The sequence below is a fragment of the Stomoxys calcitrans genome, chromosome 1 (assembly GCF_963082655.1).
Source record: "Stomoxys calcitrans chromosome 1, idStoCalc2.1, whole genome shotgun sequence".
Lineage (NCBI taxonomy): Eukaryota > Metazoa > Arthropoda > Insecta > Diptera > Muscidae > Stomoxys > Stomoxys calcitrans.
This window is the reverse complement of record NC_081552.1, coordinates 244,768,627-244,790,864: the sequence shown is the minus strand read 5'-3', so window position 1 is coordinate 244,790,864 and position 22,238 is coordinate 244,768,627. Positions and strand designations below refer to the sequence as shown.

Here is a 22,238-nt window from a genome sequence, read left to right as displayed (position 1 = left end):
AAGCAAACATACCAACCATTTTAATGGTGATGCTTTGCATTAAAAAAATTAAATGGCAGCTCTATAACCAAATGCACACACACACACACAAACATAACGGACGATGAGAATTTGTGGCGTAGCGTTCTACAGTTGCAGATGAAATGAGCAAAACAAGCGAAGAGAATTTTAGTTGAACAGCAAATGGCAAAGGAAATAGACGTGCGTCGTTTAATAGAAGCAGTCCGCAAAAGGCCAGAACTGTGGGATCCAAAGCATGAGCATAGCAAAAATCGTACATTAGCTCACAGAAGCTGGGAGGAAGTTACCCAAGAAATAAATCACGATGATGGTGAGTGTGTGCGTGTGTGTGTGTGTGTGTGCGGCAAATGCTAAGCAAAAATTCATTTACATTGTTTTTATTGATTTTTGTTATTGCCTTCTCTTCTTTTCCTTTGGAATTGTGTATTGTCTATGCTTGTGTTGGTGTGGTGGTGGTTTTTTGTATGTGGTGATGTTGCCACCAGTTTCCCTGTGCAAGCGTAAATGGAGATGTATACGCGACACTTATCGTGGTCATGTTCGTCGTATCATACAACAAAAGTTGCATGGAATGACGCCTGCCAAAGTCACGTGGTCTCATTTTAAAAACTTGAGTTTCCTGAAAGAATATCAACGACCACGAAGAACATTTCTGGATACGGACATAAGCGAAGACATCTCTAGCGACTATTTCGATAATACAGCTGATGATGATGATGATGATGGCAAAGACAATGTTCAAATCATAAGTAATGAGGCTGTTGCTGATGATGATGAGGATATACCAGTTGAAGAGTATCTAGGCATATTCACTCCCTATGTACAGCCAGCAGTAAATCCTAGTAGCTATGATGTTATTAAAGTGGAAGAGCCTAGAGTTGGCACCACTGGTACTACTGCTACCGAAGTATACACCATAAGCGATGATGAGGAGGATGTTAGGGTGGTGGACCAAGCTGCCGCTGGCGTCAGCCTAAAAGATGATATTCTACTAGACGATCTTTTGGCTGCATCCGATCTACAGACCGCATCCATAAATGGTCAAATTATCTGGAGTAACGGGCAAGTCGCTCAGCTCAGTGCTAAGAATGCCGAACGCCTTTCTTCTGCTGTTATGGACAAAACAGCTGATAAAGGATTGATAATTGCCTCGGTTGCCAGTGGCGGCAATGATGTGAGAATTTTTGCGAATGATGATATGGAACTTGAAGATTACGGCAGTTTAATGAAGTCTCAAAGACTTACCTCTGGTAACTTAGGCATACAAATGCCCTCAACTGATATGGCAACTACTAGTCAAGGTTCCACTGTTGCAACTCCACGAATAGAAATCCCCATACAATCCACTCCAGAGAAAACTACGCCTTTCCCAGAGCCTGGACCTGGCGATTCAGACTATGATTTTCTGCATAGCTTTTTGCCCTACATGAAGAAAATGAACGAATTCGAAAATCTTAGATTTCGTTCCCAGATGTGTGAACTTTTGCTAACAATCAAAGATCCCAATGGCACTGAAAGTAGGCCGACTGCGTCGTGTAATACGGTTAGAAGTAGTGCCGAAAATGTTATCATCAATGTGGCCACCTCCACAACTTCTTCAGATACAGGTTGAGAAATTAGTGGTTTTCCTTATTTTTTTCTAAAGAAAAAAGTGTGCTACAATAAGACACAAAAATTATATAAAATGTGGTAAATTTTATAAAATTTTTTTAGGTTTAGTTTTTTTTATAAATACACCAAAAATTTTAAGCATATGAAGATGTGGCATTTTCAGTTTTACTACACTTCAAGAAAAACTCAAGCACAGTGTTGTCAAATTGACGCCAATGGTTCATAGAAGTAAATCAACACACAGTTGTTATCAGATCAACCACAAATGTTCATAAATCAACAACAGTTTCTTGTGAACGAAACTTTAGAAACTGTGCACAACCATTCACATTCTGTCAACGCCTGAAAATAGAACATGTGTTTCATCCATCTTATGATTGTGTGGAAACAAACTCCTAACCACATTGCACCACAGCCGCCTATGTATCGGGTTTTTCAATAAGTGCGCCAACAAAGGTTTTTTAATAACGGTAGTGGATAACAATGACATTTTTCATAGAACTCGGTTTCTTTTGCATGGTCACCACGGGCACTCACACAAACAACGAAAAATAACGCGCACTAGTAACAAACACCAAATCAGAGTTGCACTAATCTCTAATTTTGACAGTTAGTGCATTCAATATTTTGTTGTTGGGCAACTGTTCCTAACTGTAAATGAATATATCTTGGCATAATATAACGAAGAGGTAGCAAACAGCTGAGTACAATTTTTTTTCTCGCGAAGTGCACTATCTTTCAACGAGTTTCCATAACATTCAGTTGTGTGTGAGTATTATAGCTGAGAACCATAACACTCACACACAACGAAAAATGGCGCAAACTAGTCACATACTCAAAATCAGAGTTGGACAAAACACTAATTTTGACAGATAGTGTATTGAATTTTTTGTGGTTGGGCAACTGCATTTACTTGTATCGATTTATCGTGGCATAGACCATAGACTTGGCATAATCCCACAAGAAGTAGCTTAACGGCGTCAAATCGCATAACCGAGTCGGCCAATCGACTAGACCATTACGTGAGATAGCACATTCTCCAAACTTGGTTTCCAAAAAAATAGATTGCGGCATTCGCTGTGTGGCTTGGGGCGCCGTTCTGTTGGAACCACATGTCCTCCAAGTCCATATCATCCAATTGGGGACAAAAGTATTTCGTAAGTATTGAACGGTAGCGATTCCCATTCACGACAACTTACCGCTCATGATCATTACGGAAGAAGTACGACCTAATAACGCTGCCGGCCTATGAACCGCAACATAAATGACCCATAGACTACGTGTAAATTGTTGTCGGACTAATAACGCATATTTTGCCTACTGACAAAGCCATTCAGCCAGAAATGAGACTCAACGCTAAATGACCCATAGACTACGTGTAAATTGTTGTCGGACTAATAACGCATATTTTGCCTACTGACAAAGCCATTCAGCCAGAAATGAGACTCAACGCTAAATTGGACAATTGGGGCCAAAAATAATTTGTTAGCATTGAACGTTTAGCGATTCCCATTGACGGTTACTTACTGGTCTTGATCATCACGGAAGAAGTACGGCCCAATGACACCGCCAGTCCATAAACCGCAACAATAATGACTCATGGAGTACGTGCTGATGGTTGTCGGATCAATAACACATATTTTGCCTATTGACGAAGCCATTCAGTCAGAAATGAGCCTCATCGTCAAATAGGACGTAGCGATCTTAACATTGAGGCCACTGACTCCGAATTCGGTAGGGAATTTTAATAATTTCGACTCGTATATCTTTCCAAACCTTACTGAAGAGAATAGTCAAAAGACCGGCAAAAAATATGACGTTTTTTGCTGTCCCTTCGGTCTACTTTTGTAGTGTTCCTGATAAAATAACCCTGTACATGCAATGTTTTTAAAGTCATTCAAACTTAAGGTTGGCGTCATTAGTGGAAATTTCCTTTAAGCTAGAGTTGATGCTCTTGGTTTCAGTCGTCGTTGAGACCGATTTGACTTCTTCTGCCCTTAGAAGCCTCAATTTTCATCCGATTTGGCTGAAATTTGGAACAAAGACTTCCGTTATGACTTCCAACACCCATGCCAAGTATGATCCGAATCGGTTTATAAATAAGTTTAGCCACTTTACAAACCGATCCCTGAATTTGACTTCTTGAGACCGTAAAAGCCTCAATTTTCATCCGATTTGTTTGAAATTTGGAGCAAAGACTTAAGTTATGACTTCCAACATCAACAGAAAAAAATCATGGTGAGAGGGAAATCCGTTTCCCGATTAACAAGAATATGCTGATTACTGACCCATGTAGTAAAACTTTTCCACCATTTAAAACCAAGCTTCACAGGTGTTTCACTATATTCAGCATCCATTTACTTGGGGAAGCTCTAAATAATATAAGAGATGTTCCCCAAAAGTGAGGGGGAACTTCTCTTATGCCATTTGAAACTATCCTATTCAAGTTAAGCTCAGTGTTAAGCAAAATACAAGTTTGCCCAGGAAGTTGGCAAGCTTCTCACAGATGAAGTCGGAGATGGACCCTATCTATATATAGAAAATTGGAAACAAATGGAATTGGACATAAATTCATCATCTATACGCATAAACTTGCATAGGACAGCACTTAATGAGATAAGAGAAGTTCCCCATAAACAGGGGAATTTCTATTGGTTTATTGCCTTCGGTAAAAATTTATATCAAATCTGGTACAAACGGGTCCAACATACAATTAATTTTTACTTGGCTTACGTCATTCACTAAAGTCGCTTCGGTTAAACGATTGCCTCGATGCAACAACAAAAAACATCATATGACGCAGCGTTGGTATACAGCGACAAACAAATGAAATTAATTCATTGCTTGTACTCTCAGAGCTCATGAGAAAAAGGGAGTAAGGGTTGCCAACTACCATAGTTTTATCGTGATATTATAGTAACTAATTTAAGATATGAAAATAGAAACATTAACGACTGCCATATTAAAAAAAAAAACATGTATATACAAGAAAAGATGAATTGAATAACATTAGTATTTGTTTTTATATCCACCACCATAGGATAGGGCGTATATTCATTTAGTCATTCCGTTTGCAACGCATCGAAATATCAATTTCCGACCCTAAGTATATATATTTCAAATCGTCGTAAAATTCTAAGACGATTTAACGATGTCCGTGTGTCTGTACGTCAAAAATTGAGATATAGAGCTGAAATTTGGCACAGATACGTCTTTTTGATGCACTCTGGTTGAATTCCTGCACGGGTCAAATCGGAACATATTTGGATATAAACATAGACCGATCTGCCGATTTAGGATCTAAAGCCCATCAATGCTTTATTTTTATCCGATTTCGCTGAAATTAGAAACAGTGAGTAGCTTTAGGCCTTTCAACAACCGACGCAAATATGGTTCAGATCGCACTAAATTTGGATATAGCTGTCATATAGACCGATCTGCCAATAAAGGGTCGCTGAAATCTGAAACAGTAAATTATTTTAAGCCTCCTCACATCCAACCCAAAATATAATTCAGATAGGACTATATTTGGATATAGCTGCCATATAGGCTGATCTCCCGATTAAGGGTCTTCATCCCATAAAAGCTATATTTTTTAACCGATTTCGATGAAATCTGAAATATTGAGTAGTCGTAGGCCTCCCAACATCTGATCTGATTATGCTTCAGATCGGACAATATTAAGATAAAGCTGCCATATAGAACGATCTGCCGATAAAGGGTTCGAAGGCCATAAAAGCTTAACTTTTTCTGGTTTCGCTGAAATTTAAAACAGTGAGTAGCTTAGGCCTCCCAACAACCGAAAATGGTTCAGATCGGATTTTGTTTAGATATAGCTGCCATTAAGACTGATCTCCTAATAAGGGTCTGAAGCTCATAAAAGCTTAATTTTTCATCCGATTTCGTTGAAATTTTTAGGTTTTAGGCTTCCCATAATTCGACCTCAATATGATTAAGAACGGACTTTATTTAGATATAGTTGCCATATAGACCGATTTCCTGTTAAATGGTCTGAAGCCCATAAAAGCCTTGTTATACCCACCACCGAAGGATGGGGGTATATTCATTTTGTCACTCCATTTGCAACACATCGAAATATCCATTTCTGACCCTATAAACTGCCGTATAGACCGATCTCTTGATTGAAGGTCTTAGCTGATAAAAGGAGCATTTATTGTCCAATTACGCCGAAATTTGGGACCGTGAGTTAAGTTAAGCTCCTCGGCATATATCTGCAATTTGGCCTAGATCGATCATATAGCTGTCATAAGACCGATCTCTCGATTTAAGGTTTTTGACCCATAAAATGCACATTTATTGTCCGATGTTGCCGAAATTTGGGACAGTGAGCTGTGTTAGGCCCTTCGACATCTTTCTGCAATTTGGCTCAGATCGGTTAAGATATGGATATAGCTATGTGAAATACATAAATTGTAATAATTTTTTACGCTAATGGCTTAAAAGGAGCACTTGAAAACAATTGATCCCAGTGTTATATGAAAGTAAGATTGATCTGGTGAAAAAAAAATATCTACTTATGTTTAAAAAAATCATGTATTTTGCTAGAAGTTTCTCGAAGCTATTCCGAAATCTGAACGGAATACTCTGCTTAAAACAAAATTGCATTGAAATTTTCTCTAAAGACAAATTTTTATTGAGTTTCTCTGAAGTCTAGAGTTTATTGAAATTTTCTCTGAAAACATAAATTTTAATAAAATTTGCTCTACATACGCAATTTAAGTTAAGTTTTTTTAAGAATGTGTCACAAAAAAGAGATCACTTTAAACAACACCTAAAATAGCACTTTAATGAAAGCCCAAAAACTGGATTTTTTAAAAAATCAAACTTATCGCTAGTGTCTGGATTTTTTTTTTGCAGAATCCAAAAATTTCCAACTATTCTTTGGCATATGCGATAGCATTTTGCAATTAAATTGAATTTTGTAATGATATATGGACTATGGATTTTCTAATCCACAGGCTTTAGTAATAATTGCATTATATTACTTAGTTTTAAAACCTAGATCCCACAATGGCATACCAAAAACTATAGACATTTTAACAGTCTTTGCTTTTTTTAATTTTTCCATTTGTTTTAGCTTTCTTTCCAAAAATTTTAATTTTTTTAACTCTACATATATCTAAAATAAAAATGATATTGGCAACCCTAACACACACTTCTTTATCTCAACCCCAGTAGTACAAGCATGAGTCATTTGCGTACAGAGAGCACAAGCAATGCTTGCCAGCCTAACGTCGCAGTATGCCAAGGCAGTGAGTGGCTTAGATACTTATTGTTCTTGTTTTTGTTACAGTTTCATCGAGACAAACATTGAAACGTCGCCATCATCTCTCTACGAGGAGACAATAGTTGGTGAACTTTAGCCAAGTGAAATGGACGCACGTCGTTTGATTGAGGAAGTTCGTAAAAGACCAAAATTATGGAATATTCAATACAGAAAGACAATAGCATCGCCAAAGGAAACATACCATTTATGGCGAGAGGTGGCCGATGCTTGCAATGTGCTGACTGGTAAGTTCACATTTTTGTACACCATACATATGTGTGTGTGTGTGCGTTAGCTCATAAATGTGAACACTGTACACCGAAAAAATAGAGACATGAGACTCATGGCATTGTATTTTTCTCTCTCTCTCTCTCTCTGTTCGTGGCTTTGTTTGGCTTGTGGCCATTACCCTCTCTGTGTCTCTAAACAATATTAAATTGTATTGCCATGTACACTGCGGAGCAGTTGACGAATGCAAATGTAAATGGAAAAATTTACGCGACAGTTATCGTCGCTATGTGAGTCGCTGCAAAAAGGAGGGAAAACAATTTACCCCGAAAGGAATATATTTTGACGAAATGGAATTTGTTCGAGAGCAGCGTATTTATAGAAAGTCTAAACCTAAGCCCAATCAAAATGAAAAAGCAAAACAAGGCTCTACTTCAGAAGCAAATGGTCAATCGCAAAATGTTGGCGAAATTAAATGCGAGGCCATAGAGATCAGTGACAATGAAGTCGCATCTGAACTGGGGAGCTATGAAGATAATGATGATTTATCAATGGATAAATTCCAGGATATACAGCAAATATCAGACGACAGTACTTCCTCACAACATTTTAGTAGCATAGACGAGGTGGTCAATCAATCGCCGGAAGAAAATCCTATGGAACAAAGAACTTTGGATAGTTTGCTCATCCCCACTGTAGCAGATGGCGGGGAACAAAATCTTGGCCAAATTAATCCAGAAACTTCAAAGAACAGTTTGCTCATTTCCTTGGTAGCAGATCAGAAGGAGCAAAATATTGGAGTATTTAGTCAAGAAACTCCAAAGCCTAAAGAACACAATCAGGACTCTGAGCTAAATTTTCTCATTAGCTTTCTACCTCACATGAAGAAAATGACTGATATGCAAAATCTACAATTTCGCGTTCGAATGAGTGAATTGGTATGTAAAATTTTGGCTCCAAGCTTAACACAGCAAACATGAGAAGGAAACAATTCTCAACACAATCATGGCCATGGCAGCCGGTTGTACGTACCGGATTGACTCGATGGAGTCTTTCATCGGCAAGGGCTGCTTCCTCAGTGTACAACACACTGCTACAACAACAAACAATTCTCAAAAAATTTATAAGAATATAAAAAAAATAAAGTTTTGTTACTTAAAGATTATTGTCAAGTTTTTTTGTGCCGATGAAACGCGTCCAACAGTGGGGTGACATGTGTCCTGCCTTGTCTGAGAAGCTGGCGGTTTCTTTTCTTCAAGACTCATTTAACAATCTCTCCTTTGGGTGTTCCATTCGCTTGGTCATTGAGCTCGACTTGAAAAACAATGAAGCAAAAAAGTTTTCGCAGATTTTAGGCAATTTTCATAGCAAAAGCTAAGTCGTATAAAATACTAGGTTACTAAGGGCATCAAAAGTTAAATCGGGAGAACGGTTTATATGGGGCCTATCTCAGATTAGTGACGGATTTGAACTGTAACGAATAGTCTATTTTTCGCTTTGATTTTTGCCTTAACCTAGTAGCTTGCGGGCGTAATGGGGGCCCAAGGGGTCTGGCAAGAAACATTCTAGAGCCGGTCGATGTGCTGAAATAGACATCAATGACTCCTGTGTCTAAGAGACACTGGCCAAAATGCTACTTTTTGTCGATGGTATACCAGGATTTGGGTTTAGACGAAAGGAAAGTCTTCTTGCCTAATAGCTCTGTGGGTCCTTTGTCAGAAGGACAATGGTCAAGACGCCTACAATGATGGTTACAGAGACGTGATTCCCTCACTGTGACGGAGGGCACCGGTTCGTGTCTGGGGTTAAGTTAAAAAGAGGGTGCGGATATTAATCCGCCCCATGTCACTTCTAAGCCAGTAATAGGCTTGTTGTGCGCTATAAATACCAAGAAGTAAAGGCGTGCTAAGTTCAGCCGGGTCGAATCATGGGAACCCGCCACCATGGATTCGCTAAAAATTTATGCAAATTAAATTTAGTTGAAAGGCAAATTAAAGCTTCTAGGAATCGAACAAACATAATCGAGGGACCGGTTTATATGGGAGCTATACCAATTTACATCGTACTTGGCACAGTTGTTGGTGGTCGTAACAGAACACCGCACTCGAAATATCAGCCAAATCGGACCAAAATTGTGCGTTGTAAGGGCTCAAGAAGTCAAATCGGCAGATCGGTTTACATGGAAGCTTTACCAGGTTATAGACCGATTTGGACTTTACTACGTACATATGTTTAAAGTCATAACAGAACTCTATATGCAAAATTTAAGCCAAATCGGATAAAAACCGCAGCATGTAAGGGCTCAAGAAATCAAATCCGGAGATCGGTTTATATGGGAGCTATATCAGGTTATAGAACGATTTTAACCGTACTTGGCATAGTTGTTGGAAGTCATAACAAAACAACACATGCAAAATTTCAGCCAAATCGGACAAAAATTGCGGCTTGTAAAGGCCCAAGAAGTCAAATCTGGAGATTGGTTTATATGCGAGCTATGTCAGGTTATAGACCGATTTGAACCGCCCTTGGCACAGCTATTGGAAATCATAACAGAACACCACATGCAAAATTTCAGACAAATCGTACGAAAACTGCGGCTTGTAAGGGCTCAAGAAGTCAAATCAGGAGATCGGTTTATATGGGGGATATATCAGGTTATAGACCACTTTGCACTGTACTGGGCACAGTTGTTGGAAATCATAACAGAACACTGCATGCAAAATTTCAGCCAAATCAGACAAAAGTTGTGACTATTAAGCGCTCAAGAATTCAAATTCGGAGATCGATTTATATGGGAGCTATATCTAAATTTGAACCGATATGGCCCATCTGCAATCCCCTATGACCTAAATCAATAGTTAGTATCTGTGCAAAGCAGTTTTTTGGCCTTCACTGCCTAATTGTCTGCCCTTTCATGTCCTCTTTAGGTAAGGTAAGAGTAGCAGTCCTTTGCAGACTCACTAAGACAATTTTAAGTCCATTGTGATATCACAATAGCGACAGACCAAGACTTCTGGCGGGAATCGAACCCATGACCCCTGCACTGGTAATCCAAGCACGCTACCAACTCCCTCTTACTGTGCTATGACCCGTCATCCAAACGATGCTGATTTTGCCATCCTCAGAGTAATCGTTAAACTCCTTTTTACATTCCAAGACTGATCGTGACCTGACCGTAGCGGTTGTTATTATCCTGACGTTCGCAATCGACGTGCTTTCGTGAACACAACACAACCTTACACATTCCGTGATCACCCGTTTCTCTGCCTGCAGGATGGTATTATGGTCAGGCATTCGAATACAGATCTCAGTGCTTGGGTTCTCAATGTAGACCCCCAGGCCCACTCTGTCCTCTAGCTTTGATACATCTGTGTAGCACGATCTCCCAAATGGCAATACAAGAGTTCTGTCAATCCAAGACTGTGCCCCCGACAGCAGTGTCTCGCACTCGACCTCAAGTGTCATCTCAGGTATTCGATCGGAAACCTCTTCTAATACATCTAGGGGTTACGCGTGATCAATGGCTCCACTGTCTGACACTAGGCAACGATGGCTGTTATAGTTACAGCGACATGATTCATTCACGGAAATTGTGTATACGGGAAAGGTAAGCGAGCACATTGGCTCTGTGGTTGTGGTAACGGACATGTGGTTCGCACACGGCATGATTCGGTTGTCAGGTCACCGCGACATGTATTTAGAGACTTCATTGTAGACGGCTGAAACGCATGCAAGAAAAATGGGCAAGTGGCGATGAAACTTTCCAGGGATTACTGCTTTGAGGTAAAAATCAGACTCAGGACTATACTTAATTTGGTCTCTCTCTCTCTTCACCCACTGTGCGGTCAATGCGGACAACTCTTTGTCTTCCTACTCTTCTATATCCTAATCATCAACCTCCTCTTCTCTTGCAGCGTTTTGATGGCTATTTCCATGAATTTTGACAAATATCCGGCCAAAAATACATTCTTCTTCCCACCATAAGAACCCAAAGTTTCCATGATGCCACCCTTCTTCAATAAGTTGATGTGATCTTCTGCGATTGGATCACATTATCCTCATGGTCATATAGCTCCTTACCGGATTTATTTTTTCTACTTTTTTGTACAGTCTTAATCAACTCATTTGATATTCAAATAAAGTTTATTTCTCCTAGAAAGATTTTGCCCCCTAGAGGTCGTTCACAGGCATTTCACTTACAAACGAACTTCAAATCCATGTTCATGGTTTAAAATCACGTCTGCATACCAAGTTACATAGAAATCGGTATTGAGTCCTATAAAGTGCATTTTGGTCCATTATTTATGTTACGTAATTTACTTTCCAATTGTTATTTATTATTTAAATTCTTATTTTATTTTATTTTTTTTCTTCAAAAAAAACCGACCGAAAATCTGCTGCCAAAAAAAAAAAATTTTTGTTGGCAACCCTGACACATCTCAGTATCTCTCCACCCCAATGACTAGAGAGCACAATCAATGAGTGAATGCCTTGTATAGCTGTCTGGCTATCAAAGCAGCAGCATTCCATGTAATTGTTGTTGTTTCAACGAAGCAAACATCGAAACGACGCCTGAAAAATTAAGCGACTTTAGTTGGATATCTTGAGCCAAGCGAAATGGATGTGCGTCGTTTGATTGAAGAAGTTCGTAAAAGACCGGAATTGTGGAATATGCAGTACAGGAGCACAATGCGAACACCAAATAAAATGCAGCCATTGTGGCAAGAGGTGGCTGATGCTATCAATGTGGAAAATGGTAAGTTTTTGAAAAAGTTCCTACTTTCACACATACATACAAATGTATTGTAGTTTAAAACTGAAATGTCTCTCTCCCTCTCTCTCTCTCTCTCTCTCTCTCTCTCTCTATTGTATTTTTTTTTGTGCTTCATCGAATGTTGCCCACACTGCGGATTAGTTGAAGATTGCAAACGTAAATGGAAAAATTTACGCGACAGTTATCGTCGCTATGTGAGTCGCTGCAAAAGGGAGGGTAAGACCTTTATACCCAAAGGACAATTTTTTGATTACATGGAATTTATTCGCGAGCAGCGTCGTTATAGAAAATCAAAATCTGCAGCTAATCAAGACCAACAGACCAATGAAGAAAATCAACGCCCTGATTCTCAAGCCCAAGGTAATGGCCAAATTAAATGCGAGCCCATTGAAATAAGCGATTTTGAAGAAGATTCTGAGCTGGAGAGCTGTGAAGACAATGATGATTTATCAATGGATGAATTCCAGAATATACCAATACAGGAATTATCAAATAATAGCACACCCACGCATAATTTCAACAACACAGAAGAAGGGAAACCACCAACAGTTGTTGGTGTTGAGGAATTATCAAATAACAGCACACCAAGACATAACTTCAATAGCACAGAAGAAGAGAAACCATCCACAGTTGTAATTTTTAATGCAATAGAACAAAGAGCGTTGGAGGGAAATCATCCGATTCCTCTAAAACCAGATCAAAAGGAGCAAAATTTTGAATTTCATAAGCAGCAAACTTTAAGCTGCCCAGAAAACATGCAGGACTCTGAACTGAATTTTCTTATTAGCTTCTTACCCCATTTGAAGAAAATGAATGATTTGCAAAATCTGCAATTTCGCGTCAAAATGAGTGAATTGGTATGGGACATTTTGTCCCCAAGCTTAACAATGTCTAACACGCCATATAAAACATGAGGAGGACATTCTTTGTAAAAAATGTTATGTAGCAACTTAACCATACTCATAATTTTTTATAAAATATTTTTTGTAAATATTATTTATTAATTACATGTTTTACAAAAATAACATTGTTCATAAAAAAATGTTTGTATAGCTTATTTCACTAAAATTGGATTGATTTGATTTCTAGAGAATTTTATTAATATTGAATTTTTTACAAAGTTTTGCCGAAAATTTGATTCTTTGAAACAAAGACTTAAGACCTTTAGGAAATTTAAATCCTATCGACTTTTTTTTCATAGAAAATTTCGTCGAAATGTGATTTCAGAGAAAATTTTGTCGCATAAAACTATTAAAAATTGATTTTTCCTAAAATTTTTCGTCATAGACAATTGGGAAATTTTTTTTTTACTTTTTTCTGAATAATTTATAAAATTTTTATCTTCTATAAAAATTTTCTCACTTTTTTTTTGTAACCACTGTGTAACAAAACAATTGCCACAATATGAAACGACCTTATTACACCCAGAGCGAAAGAGAAATACGAACATATATACATGTGCGTGTGTGTATGTTTGTTATCCCACTCATGTTTCTCGCCCATTTAGCTAGGCGAGAGCAATTCGCCGCAATTTTATTTGAATTTTTGTTTTTTAAACGATTTTCGTTTCGTTTGCTCGTTTAGTTTAACGAAAAATGCCATCCACAATGGATGTGAAGCGTTTGATAAGTGAAGTACGCCAGAGACCGGTGTTGTGGGATATGACAAAAGCCAGGTACACGGCACCAGTAAAGTGGATGGAGGTGGCCGAAGCACTGGGAGCAAATGGTGAGTAAAGTTGTTAGCGAGAGATACATCTGTTTTGTTTTTTGTTGACTAATAAATACCTCAAAAGTACAGTTATAAAATCTTTGTATACATATATGGGTCATTCCATACCTGGGAATAGTAACGAAAAAGTTTGTGTGCTGAAGTGTATATATTAAAATAAGGCAAATTGCATGATATTGAGGGTATTTAATGTTGAAATGAAAGGTTTTAATTACTTCATAGGGTATTTAATAGGGTGATCCGAGAAAACCGAATTTTAAAATTGTTAACAAAGGTTATACGCAAAAGTTGCGATTTACAATTATTATGGTAATGCCTGGGTAAGGGCAACGCAATCCAGCTAAAGTCTAGTTAACGGAGATTAACATATTTCATTGAACTATTGGGAATCGATTTTTTTATATAATAAAATATTCTATTGTGTTCGAAATCTGGGAGTTCTACAATTTCTTAAATCAAAAACAAAAAAATAAATTTTAAAAATATTTCCTCACCTAAACAATGTTTGTTATACCCACCACCGAAGGTTGGGGGAATATTCATTTTGTCACTCCGTTTGCAACACATCGAAATATCACTTTCCGTTCCTATAAAGTATATATATTCTTGATCAGCGTAAAAATCTAAGACGATCTAGACATGTCCCTCAGTCTGTCTGTTGAAATCAAGCTACAGTCTTAAAAAATGGAGATATTGAGCTGAAACTTTGCACAGATTCTATTTTTTGTCCATAAGCTGGTTAAGTTAGAAGATGGGCTATATCGGACTATATCGTGATATAGCCCCCATAGAGACCGATTCGCCGATTAAGGGTCTTAGGCTCATAAAAACCACATTTATTATCCGATTTCGCTGAAATTTGTAACAGTGAGTTGTGTTAGGCCCTTCGACAGCCTTCAATTTGGCCCCGATCGGTCCAGATATGAATATAGCTACCATATAGACCGATCCGCGAATTAGGGTCTTAGGCACATAAAAGCCACATTTATTTTGCGATTTTGCCGAAATTTAGGACAGTGAATTGTGTTAGACCCTTCGACATCCTTCTTCAATTTGGCCCAGATCGGTTCAGATTTGTATATAGCTGCCATAGAAAACGGATCTCTCGATTTAAGGTTTTGGACCCATAAAAGGCGCATTTATTGTCAAATTTGTCGCCGAAATTTGGGAAAGTTTGTTAAATTAAGCCCCTCGATATGCTACTGCAATATGGCACAGATCGGTCCAGGTTTGGATATAGCTGCCATATAGTCTGACCTCTTGATTTAAGGTAAAGGCGCATTTATTGTCTGATGTCGCCGAAATTTCAGATAGTGAGTTGTGTTAGGCCTTTTGACATCTTTCTTCAATTTGGCCCAGAACGGTTCAGGTTTGGATATAGCTGCCATATAGACCGATCTCTCGATTTAAGGTCTTGGGCCCATAAAAGGCGCATTTATTGTCCGATTTTGCTGAAATTTGGGACAGTGAGTTGTGTTAGGCCCTTCGATATCCATGTGAAATTTGGCCCAGATCGGTTCAGATTTGAATTTGCTGCCATATAGACCGATCTATCGATTTAAGGTTTTGGGCCCTTAAAAGGTGCATTTATTTTCCGATTTTGCTGAAATTTGGGACAGTGAGTTGTGTTAGGCCCTTCAATATCCATGTACAATTTGGTCTAGATCGGTTCAGATTTGAATTTGCTGCCATATAGACCGATCTCTCGATTTAAGGTTTTGGGCCCTTAAAAGGTGCATTTATTGTCTGATGTCGCGAAATTCGGACAATGAGTTAAGTTGAGCCCCTCGACATATTTCTGCAATTTGGTCTAGATCGATCAAGGTTCGCATATAGCTGTCATATAGACCGATATAGACCGACGCCGAAACTTGTGTTAGGCTCTTCGAAGTTTTTCTGCAACTTGGCCTGAATCGTTCCAGATTTGCATATAGCTGCCATATAGACCGATATCTCGATTTAAACCTTGGCCCTATGATCCTTATCCACATCGGAATATATTTCAATGTAGCTGCTATGGTGCATAAGGTATGCATTTGTCAACGGATTTTGACGAAAATTTAGCCCGGCCGAACTTAACGACTTTTTAATTGTTTTATTTCACGATTTTGCAACAGATGTCTTTTAAGTTAAATTTCAAAATGCTAGCTCCATCGATTCGCCCTGTACAAAATTCACCAATGTCGTACAATTTTGGTACTTTTTTTAGTGCTAATGTACAAATGCAACAATTTCCAAAAACTCTTATGGTCACCCAATTTAGGTGGCTACCGAAGTTCCAAAATTCACAGTTCTAGCTCAATTTATAAAGAAAGTATCAATTGCTGCACTAACTTACTATTTCTCTCTCTTTGTCTCCGGTACAATTTTCCAAATTTTTTTGTCACCAGACCTTATTTTTTCGTAACGCTCTTTAATTTGAGCCCGAGAACATAATATTAGCCCTTTCCGTTTGCACTGGGCAAATATGTATCAATTCGTACTTTTTGGTATTTTTAAGTACCTAAACGTACGAATAACACCCAATGCAGCCTTCAACCGAAAAATTTCATGATTCTAGTTTTAGCCGTTTGGGAAGGGTCTCTCATGCCTCTCTTTTATATACACAGAGATGGATTTTGCCTGCAAATTAAGAAACGTCATATATTTGTATTCGTTCATAAACCCCTCATGCAGTTCACTAGAACTATCAGCTAATTTACAATATTACCTACCATAAACCATGAGACAACTTAAGCAATGCACACACATTATCTAAAGCTTACCATTTTCCTGTATGGAATGACCCATATATATACACACATCCTTGCTAACATACCTAAGTATAGTATCTGCATTAAATATCTACAGCATTATGCTTTTGGTACCTACTCAAAAGTGTTGCTTACCTCTCTTTCTTTGTTTTTATTTGCATGCTTTCGCTTTGCTGAAACAACTGTACTGCGTGTATAAAAAATGTTTGTCTCTACACTCGTTGCGGTCTCTTCGTATGTATTCGCCTCAATGGGCACAACGCGATGTTCAATTTAATTGAATGCATTGCAATTGGCTGTAATTCTTTCGCCGCTGCCAGTTGAGGACTGCAAACGCAAATGGAAAAATCTACGCGATACATTTCATGGTGAGGTTCGACGATTTGCGCGGCGCAAAAAGAGAGACAAGTCATTGGGAGTGTATGATCCAAAAATAAGTTACAAAAGTAAATGGGCCTTTTATGACGATTTGGAATTCATCAAAGAAAGCAAAAGAAGGCAAAAAGTCGCGGCCGATGATAATACAGTCGATGAAGAAGGTGCTAATAATACAATGGAGCAGCCAAGCACAAGCCTGGATGAGCCCCAACCCTCTACGACAGAGGTTAAGATTAAAGAGGACGTTGATGAAGATACCACAGCCTATGAGTTGGGCATTGATGATGACGACGAGACTGCTAATGATATGCTGTTTGAGGAATTTCAAAATATTGCCACACCACAAGCGGCCCGCCGCTTATCGGCCACTTTGTCCTTGACCAATTCATTGGAGCAGAATCTTTCCAATGACATGCCAGAGCAGCATATCTCCAATGATACTCCCCGATTAGACAATGGGGTGAAGCAGGAGAAATGCAGATGCCCTTCTTCCAATTCGCGCAACGAGGATCGAGTCCATTTCCTCGAAGATCTGGAGAAGGAGGAGCAAAAGCTCATACAGTCCACCAAAAGGGATATAAGTCGGGCCCAGGATCACATAGGAGATTCCGATTACAATTTTCTTGTCAGTTTTATGCCGCACATGAAGAAAATGTCCGATTTACAGAATCTACAATTTCGTGGGAGAATGTGTGACTTGGTTTTGAGTATTTTGGCGCCCACCATGGCTGCGGCGCCAAATGCTCCAGCATTACCAACATTGACCCAAGCCCCATTCATGGCCCAAGGGGAAAATAATCCGAATGTAATGTTCAATTAAAGGCGTGGCAGAGGTGATAAGGAAGGAATCGTTGACTATACTGCCCTCTGTTATTTGTCTCAAAGGACTGAAATCATCATTATGTCATTTTAAACATTTAGGCTAAGTTTAATTTTCATATCACTTTGCATCATTTAAAATAATTGTAAAATTTTTTAATTTTAAGAGATTTACGGTTTTTGTCTTCCCTATGTGAAAATATGACAAATTTTAGGCTTTAAAATAGGTTTATTTGACAGTTCTCTAAAGGAAATCTGTCAAATAAACCCATTTCAAAAGACCGTTAATATTTACATTTTTTTTATATCGATCAATAAAATAATAAAAAAAAAAATTTAAGAATAAAATAAGTAAAAGCGTGCAAAGTTCGGCCGGGGCGAATCTTATATATCTTCCACCATGGATCGCATTTGTCGAGTTCTTTACCCGGCATCTCTTCTTTTTATTTGGGAGCTGTATCAGGCTATAGACCGATTCAGACCATAATAAACACATATGTTGATGGTCATGAGAGGATCCGTCGTAATAAATTTCAGGCAAATCGGATAACAATTGCGTCCTCTAGAGGCTCAAGAAGTCAAGACCCAAGATTGGTTTATATGGCAGCTATAGCAGGTTATGAACAGATTTCAACCATACTTGGCACAGTTGTTGGATATCATAACAAAACACGTCGTGCAAAATGTCATTCCAATCGGATAGGAATTGCGTCCTCTAGAGGCTCAAGAAGTCAAGACTCAAGATCGGTTTATATGGCAGCTATATCAGGTTATGAACAGATTTGAACCATACTTGGCACAGTTGTTGGATATCATAACAAAACACGTCGTACAAAATTTCAGGCAAATCGGATAACAATTGCGTCCTCTAGAGGCTCAAGAAGTCAAGACCCAAGATCGGTTTATATGGCAGCTATATCAGGTTATGAACAGATTTCAACCATACTTGGCACAGTTGTTGGATATCATAACAAAACACGTCGTGCACGATGTCATTCCAATCGTATAGGAATTACGTCCTCTAGAGGCTCAAGAAGTCAAGACCCAAGATCGGTTTATATGGCAGCTATATCAGGTTATGAACAGATTTTAACCATACTTGGCACAGTTGTTGGATATCATAACAAAACACGTCGTGCAAAATGTCATTCCAATCGGATAGGAATTGCGTCCTCTAGAGGCTCAAGAAGTCAAGACCCATGATCGGTTTATATGGCAGCTATATAAAAACATGGACCGATTTGACCTACACTAACAAAAAGTATTTGTGCAAAATTTCAAGCGCCCGGCTTTACTCCTTCGAAAGTTAGCGTGCTTTCGACAGACAGATGGACGGACGGACATGGCTAGATCGACTTAAAATGACATGACGATCATGACGAATAGTTCGAGGTGTTACAAACAGAATGACGAAATTAGTATACCCCCATCCTATGGTGGAGGGTATAAAAAGAGAGGGAGAAAGGACAGAGCCTGGTGGAACACCTGCGGTCAATCTATATTCATCAGATGAGAACCCATCTTCAACAATTGTTATAGTGCGGTCTCTAAGTAAGCTCGATATAAATCGGGCGAATTCATAACCAACACCAAAAGCAACAATCTTTGAGAGGGGTGCACTCTGCCAGAACCTATCAAATGCCTTGGAGATATCCAGAGCCTCACTCTCACCGAACTGGTGAATAGAGCGAACTCCAACGTTCAGAGAGGAATGCCATCAGGTCACCCGTAGAGCGATTTCTGCGGAACCCATACTGTCGGTCGCTAAGAAGACTATTGGCCTCTACATATCTCACAAGATGGTGATTAACCATGCCCTACATAATCTTGGAAACCGATCTGAACCATATACGATAAGGATGTCGAAAAGCCTAAAAAAAGTCACTGTGTCAAAATTCAGAAAAATCGGGTTATAAATGCGCCCTTTATGGGGCCAAGACTTAAAATCGAGATATCGGCCTTTATGGCAGCTATATCCAAATCTGGACCGATCTGGGCCAAATTGAAGAACGAGTTGTGAAGTGGCCTAACACAACTCTATGTCCCAAATTTCAGCAAAATCGGATAAAAAATGTGGCTTTTATGTGGCTAAGAACCTAAATCGGCGGATCGGTCTATATGACAGCTATATTCTAATCTGGACCGGTCTGAAGAAGGATGTCGAAGGCCCTTACACAACTCACTGTTCCAAATTTCAGCAAAATCTGATAATAAATGTGGCTTTTATGGGCTTAAGACCCTAAATCGGCGGATCGATCTATATGGGGGCTATACCAACCTGCTTAGCCTGCGTATGGACAAAAACAGAATCTGGGCAAAGTTTCACCTCAATATCTCTATTTTTAAAGACTGTAGCAAGATTTCAACAGGCAGACGGACGGACATGGCTAGATGGTCTTAGATTTGTACGCTGATCAAGAATATATATACTTTAGAGAGTCGCAAAGGAATATTTGGATATGTTGCAAACGGAATGACACAATGAATATACCTCCATCTCTTGGTGGTGGGTATAAAAAGCTTTAAACATCGAATAATGCTTAGCGTAAAAATACCAAAAATTTCATTAATCGTTATCTCCCTATAAAATGCGTATGCCACCCAATCATGTTTCCGATTCAATAGGATATGTAAAACAAATAATGGCAACCCTATGCTGGTAGATCGAGAGTAAAAAGCAAGAGAATGTTAGAGACATCACGTTGAAGCGATGAAGATATTCGCCACCAACAAAAAGAATGGTAAAAATTAAATTCGCTTCTTTCGGCAGCTGCATGCCCTTTATGCCATGTATGTTTGTACGAGTATGAGACTACAACGAACAATTTCAAGGCGATGGCAATTCAGTTTAACGATAAAAGCCGAAGCAAATGGATGTGCAGCGTTTGATCGACGAAGTTCGCGTAAGACCAGGATTATGGGATATGCAACATCCCGATAATAAGTCAAGAACAATAATACCCAAGCTATGGCAAGAAGTGGCTGACGCTCTAAAGGTGGATGATGGTGAGTTTGTGGTAGGGTTGAAGACGTTATCGCCTGTGTGAGTGCCTTTTAAGTAGAGCTGCTGCCTACCTAGCAAGGCATGCGAATAGAGAGTACGACAAGCCTTACCGAACTCTGCTCTCTTATATTTTATTCTAATTATTTCTCTTGTTCGCTCTCTCACTCTCTTCAAATATGTTTGCTTGGTGGCTGTGTGTTTGTGTGGTGGCTGTTAATTCGAATGCCTGCCTGCCTGCTTGATCTCTGTTGTCGTTATGTTGTTGGCTTCGCTACACTCTGGAGCAGTTGAGCAATGCAAACGAAAATGGAAAAATGTACGCGATGCCTATCATGCTCTCGTTAAACGCACTCGAAAACGTATAGAGAAAGACATCAAAAGGGGTGTTTATGATCCTCAAAAAGACTACGATAGCAAATGGATATACTACAAATCGTTGGAATTTGTCAAGGATTGTAAGCGAAAACGTCACTCTATGGAATGCCGTGGGGATCAAGCAACCGAGCAGCAAGAGGCTGATGAGGAGGAGGAAGATGAAGAGCAAATACCCACACAGGATACCAGTCGCATTAAAATTGAACCCGGTTTCATTAACATCGATGAGTTTCAATTCAACGAAGACGAGGAGGAGTATGAAAAGGAAAATGCTGAATACAGAGCACAATTTCTTACGAATACAATGAGCCCCGATGAACTGCTTCAGAATTTGCCAGCGTCCACCACCATCTACAGTGTGAGTAATGGCACTGGGAAAAAGTCCCCGCCTGCGCCTCCTCCCATCACTCAGCCAGTAAAGATTAGACCAATTGCTGCACAAAGTGAGCAAAATGTTCAGTTTCTTGAAAATCTCCATCAGGAAGAAGAAAAACTCATGAAGGCCACACAAAAGGATATTTTACAATGCTCAGATCATACCGCAGATCCGGATTATAATTTTCTTGTAAGTTTTATGCCTCAACTGAAGCAGATGAATGCTTTGCAAAATCTACAATTCCGTTCCCGCATGTGTGATTTGGTGCTGAACATTATGGCTCCAAATGTGGGTCCACCTCCTTTGACGGCCAGCCCGGCTTTGAGAATTCAACCGCAACCATCCCCTGCAGCACTTCAAAATAGTGGCGTCAGAAGAAACGCTGAGCATATAACCATTACCACACCTGCCGTATTGTCTAGCCTGATGGGACGACGTTAGCAAATATTCTCGTGAAGATGATTTATTTTTATTGAACCACCAAATGTATTATTAAAAATTTTTTACCAATAAATTTAATTTAAGATTTTTTAAGCGAATTTAAAGTCAGTTAAAAGAGAAAAGTGCTTGTTTCCCTTTGAGCCCCCTTTTGCCATAATCCACATATATGTCCAGTTTGCGGGGTATGTAGGGTGGGGCGGCCACCTACGCATTTAGCCTAAAAAAATATGAGCATCCAGCTTTACTCTCACATTTCTTCTATTTAAGCCCCAATTGGCACCACCATAGGATGGGGGTGTACTAAGCTACTCATTCCGTTTGATGCTCTCGACATTCTAAGTCGATCTAGCAATGTCCGTCCGTCTGTCGAAATGACGATAGAGGTCGAGCGCGAAAAGCTAGCCGCTTGAAATTTTGCACAGAAACTCAATAGCGATGAA

At 39.1% G+C, this 22,238-nt stretch overlaps 4 protein-coding genes across 4 annotated transcripts; all 4 read left to right on the top strand.

Moving 5' to 3' along the window:
• Window positions 1-179: 179 nt before the first annotated feature.
• LOC106088875 (uncharacterized) lies at window positions 180-8,309 on the top strand. The gene is made up of 5 exons (XM_013254583.2): window positions 180-331; window positions 507-1,628; window positions 2,697-2,782; window positions 7,017-7,164; window positions 7,385-8,309. Exons 1-5 carry the CDS (start codon window positions 184-186, stop codon window positions 8,125-8,127), a joined length of 2,247 nt encoding a protein of 748 aa, XP_013110037.2. The 5' UTR covers window positions 180-183; the 3' UTR covers window positions 8,128-8,309.
• Window positions 8,310-11,656: 3,347 nt separating this feature from the next.
• LOC131994113 (uncharacterized) lies at window positions 11,657-13,003 on the top strand. Its single transcript, XM_059360414.1, has 2 exons — window positions 11,657-11,903; window positions 12,063-13,003. The coding sequence occupies exons 1-2, from the start codon at window positions 11,765-11,767 to the stop codon at window positions 12,833-12,835; spliced, it is 912 nt and encodes a 303-aa protein (XP_059216397.1). The 5' UTR covers window positions 11,657-11,764; the 3' UTR covers window positions 12,836-13,003.
• Window positions 13,004-13,486: 483 nt separating this feature from the next.
• Window positions 13,487-17,898, top strand: LOC106088872 (uncharacterized). Its single transcript, XM_013254581.2, has 2 exons — window positions 13,487-13,649; window positions 16,726-17,898. Exons 1-2 carry the CDS (start codon window positions 13,517-13,519, stop codon window positions 17,601-17,603), a joined length of 1,011 nt encoding a protein of 336 aa, XP_013110035.2. The 5' UTR covers window positions 13,487-13,516; the 3' UTR covers window positions 17,604-17,898.
• A 1,890-nt stretch (window positions 17,899-19,788) lies between these two features.
• Window positions 19,789-21,887, top strand: LOC106088871 (uncharacterized). The gene is made up of 2 exons (XM_013254580.2): window positions 19,789-20,608; window positions 20,894-21,887. Exons 1-2 carry the CDS (start codon window positions 20,473-20,475, stop codon window positions 21,796-21,798), a joined length of 1,041 nt encoding a protein of 346 aa, XP_013110034.2. The 5' UTR covers window positions 19,789-20,472; the 3' UTR covers window positions 21,799-21,887.
• Window positions 21,888-22,238: the final 351 nt, after the last annotated feature.

Coding starts and splice junctions, on each gene's coding strand:
- LOC106088871 (XM_013254580.2), top strand. CDS start 20,473: ATGGATGTGCAGCGTTTGATCGACGAAGTTCGCGTAAGACCAGGATTA. Junction 20,609..20,893: donor CGCTCTAAAGGTGGATGATG/GTGAGTTTGTGG, acceptor ACTCTGGAGCAG/TTGAGCAATGCAAACGAAAA.
- LOC106088872 (XM_013254581.2), top strand. CDS start 13,517: ATGCCATCCACAATGGATGTGAAGCGTTTGATAAGTGAAGTACGCCAG. Junction 13,650..16,725: donor CGAAGCACTGGGAGCAAATG/GTGAGTAAAGTT, acceptor CGCCGCTGCCAG/TTGAGGACTGCAAACGCAAA.
- LOC131994113 (XM_059360414.1), top strand. CDS start 11,765: ATGGATGTGCGTCGTTTGATTGAAGAAGTTCGTAAAAGACCGGAATTG. Junction 11,904..12,062: donor TGCTATCAATGTGGAAAATG/GTAAGTTTTTGA, acceptor ACTGCGGATTAG/TTGAAGATTGCAAACGTAAA.
- LOC106088875 (XM_013254583.2), top strand. CDS start 184: ATGGCAAAGGAAATAGACGTGCGTCGTTTAATAGAAGCAGTCCGCAAA. Junction 332..506: donor AGAAATAAATCACGATGATG/GTGAGTGTGTGC, acceptor TGTTGCCACCAG/TTTCCCTGTGCAAGCGTAAA. Junction 2,783..7,016: donor TCATCCAATTGGGGACAAAA/GTATTTCGTAAG, acceptor GGTGAACTTTAG/CCAAGTGAAATGGACGCACG.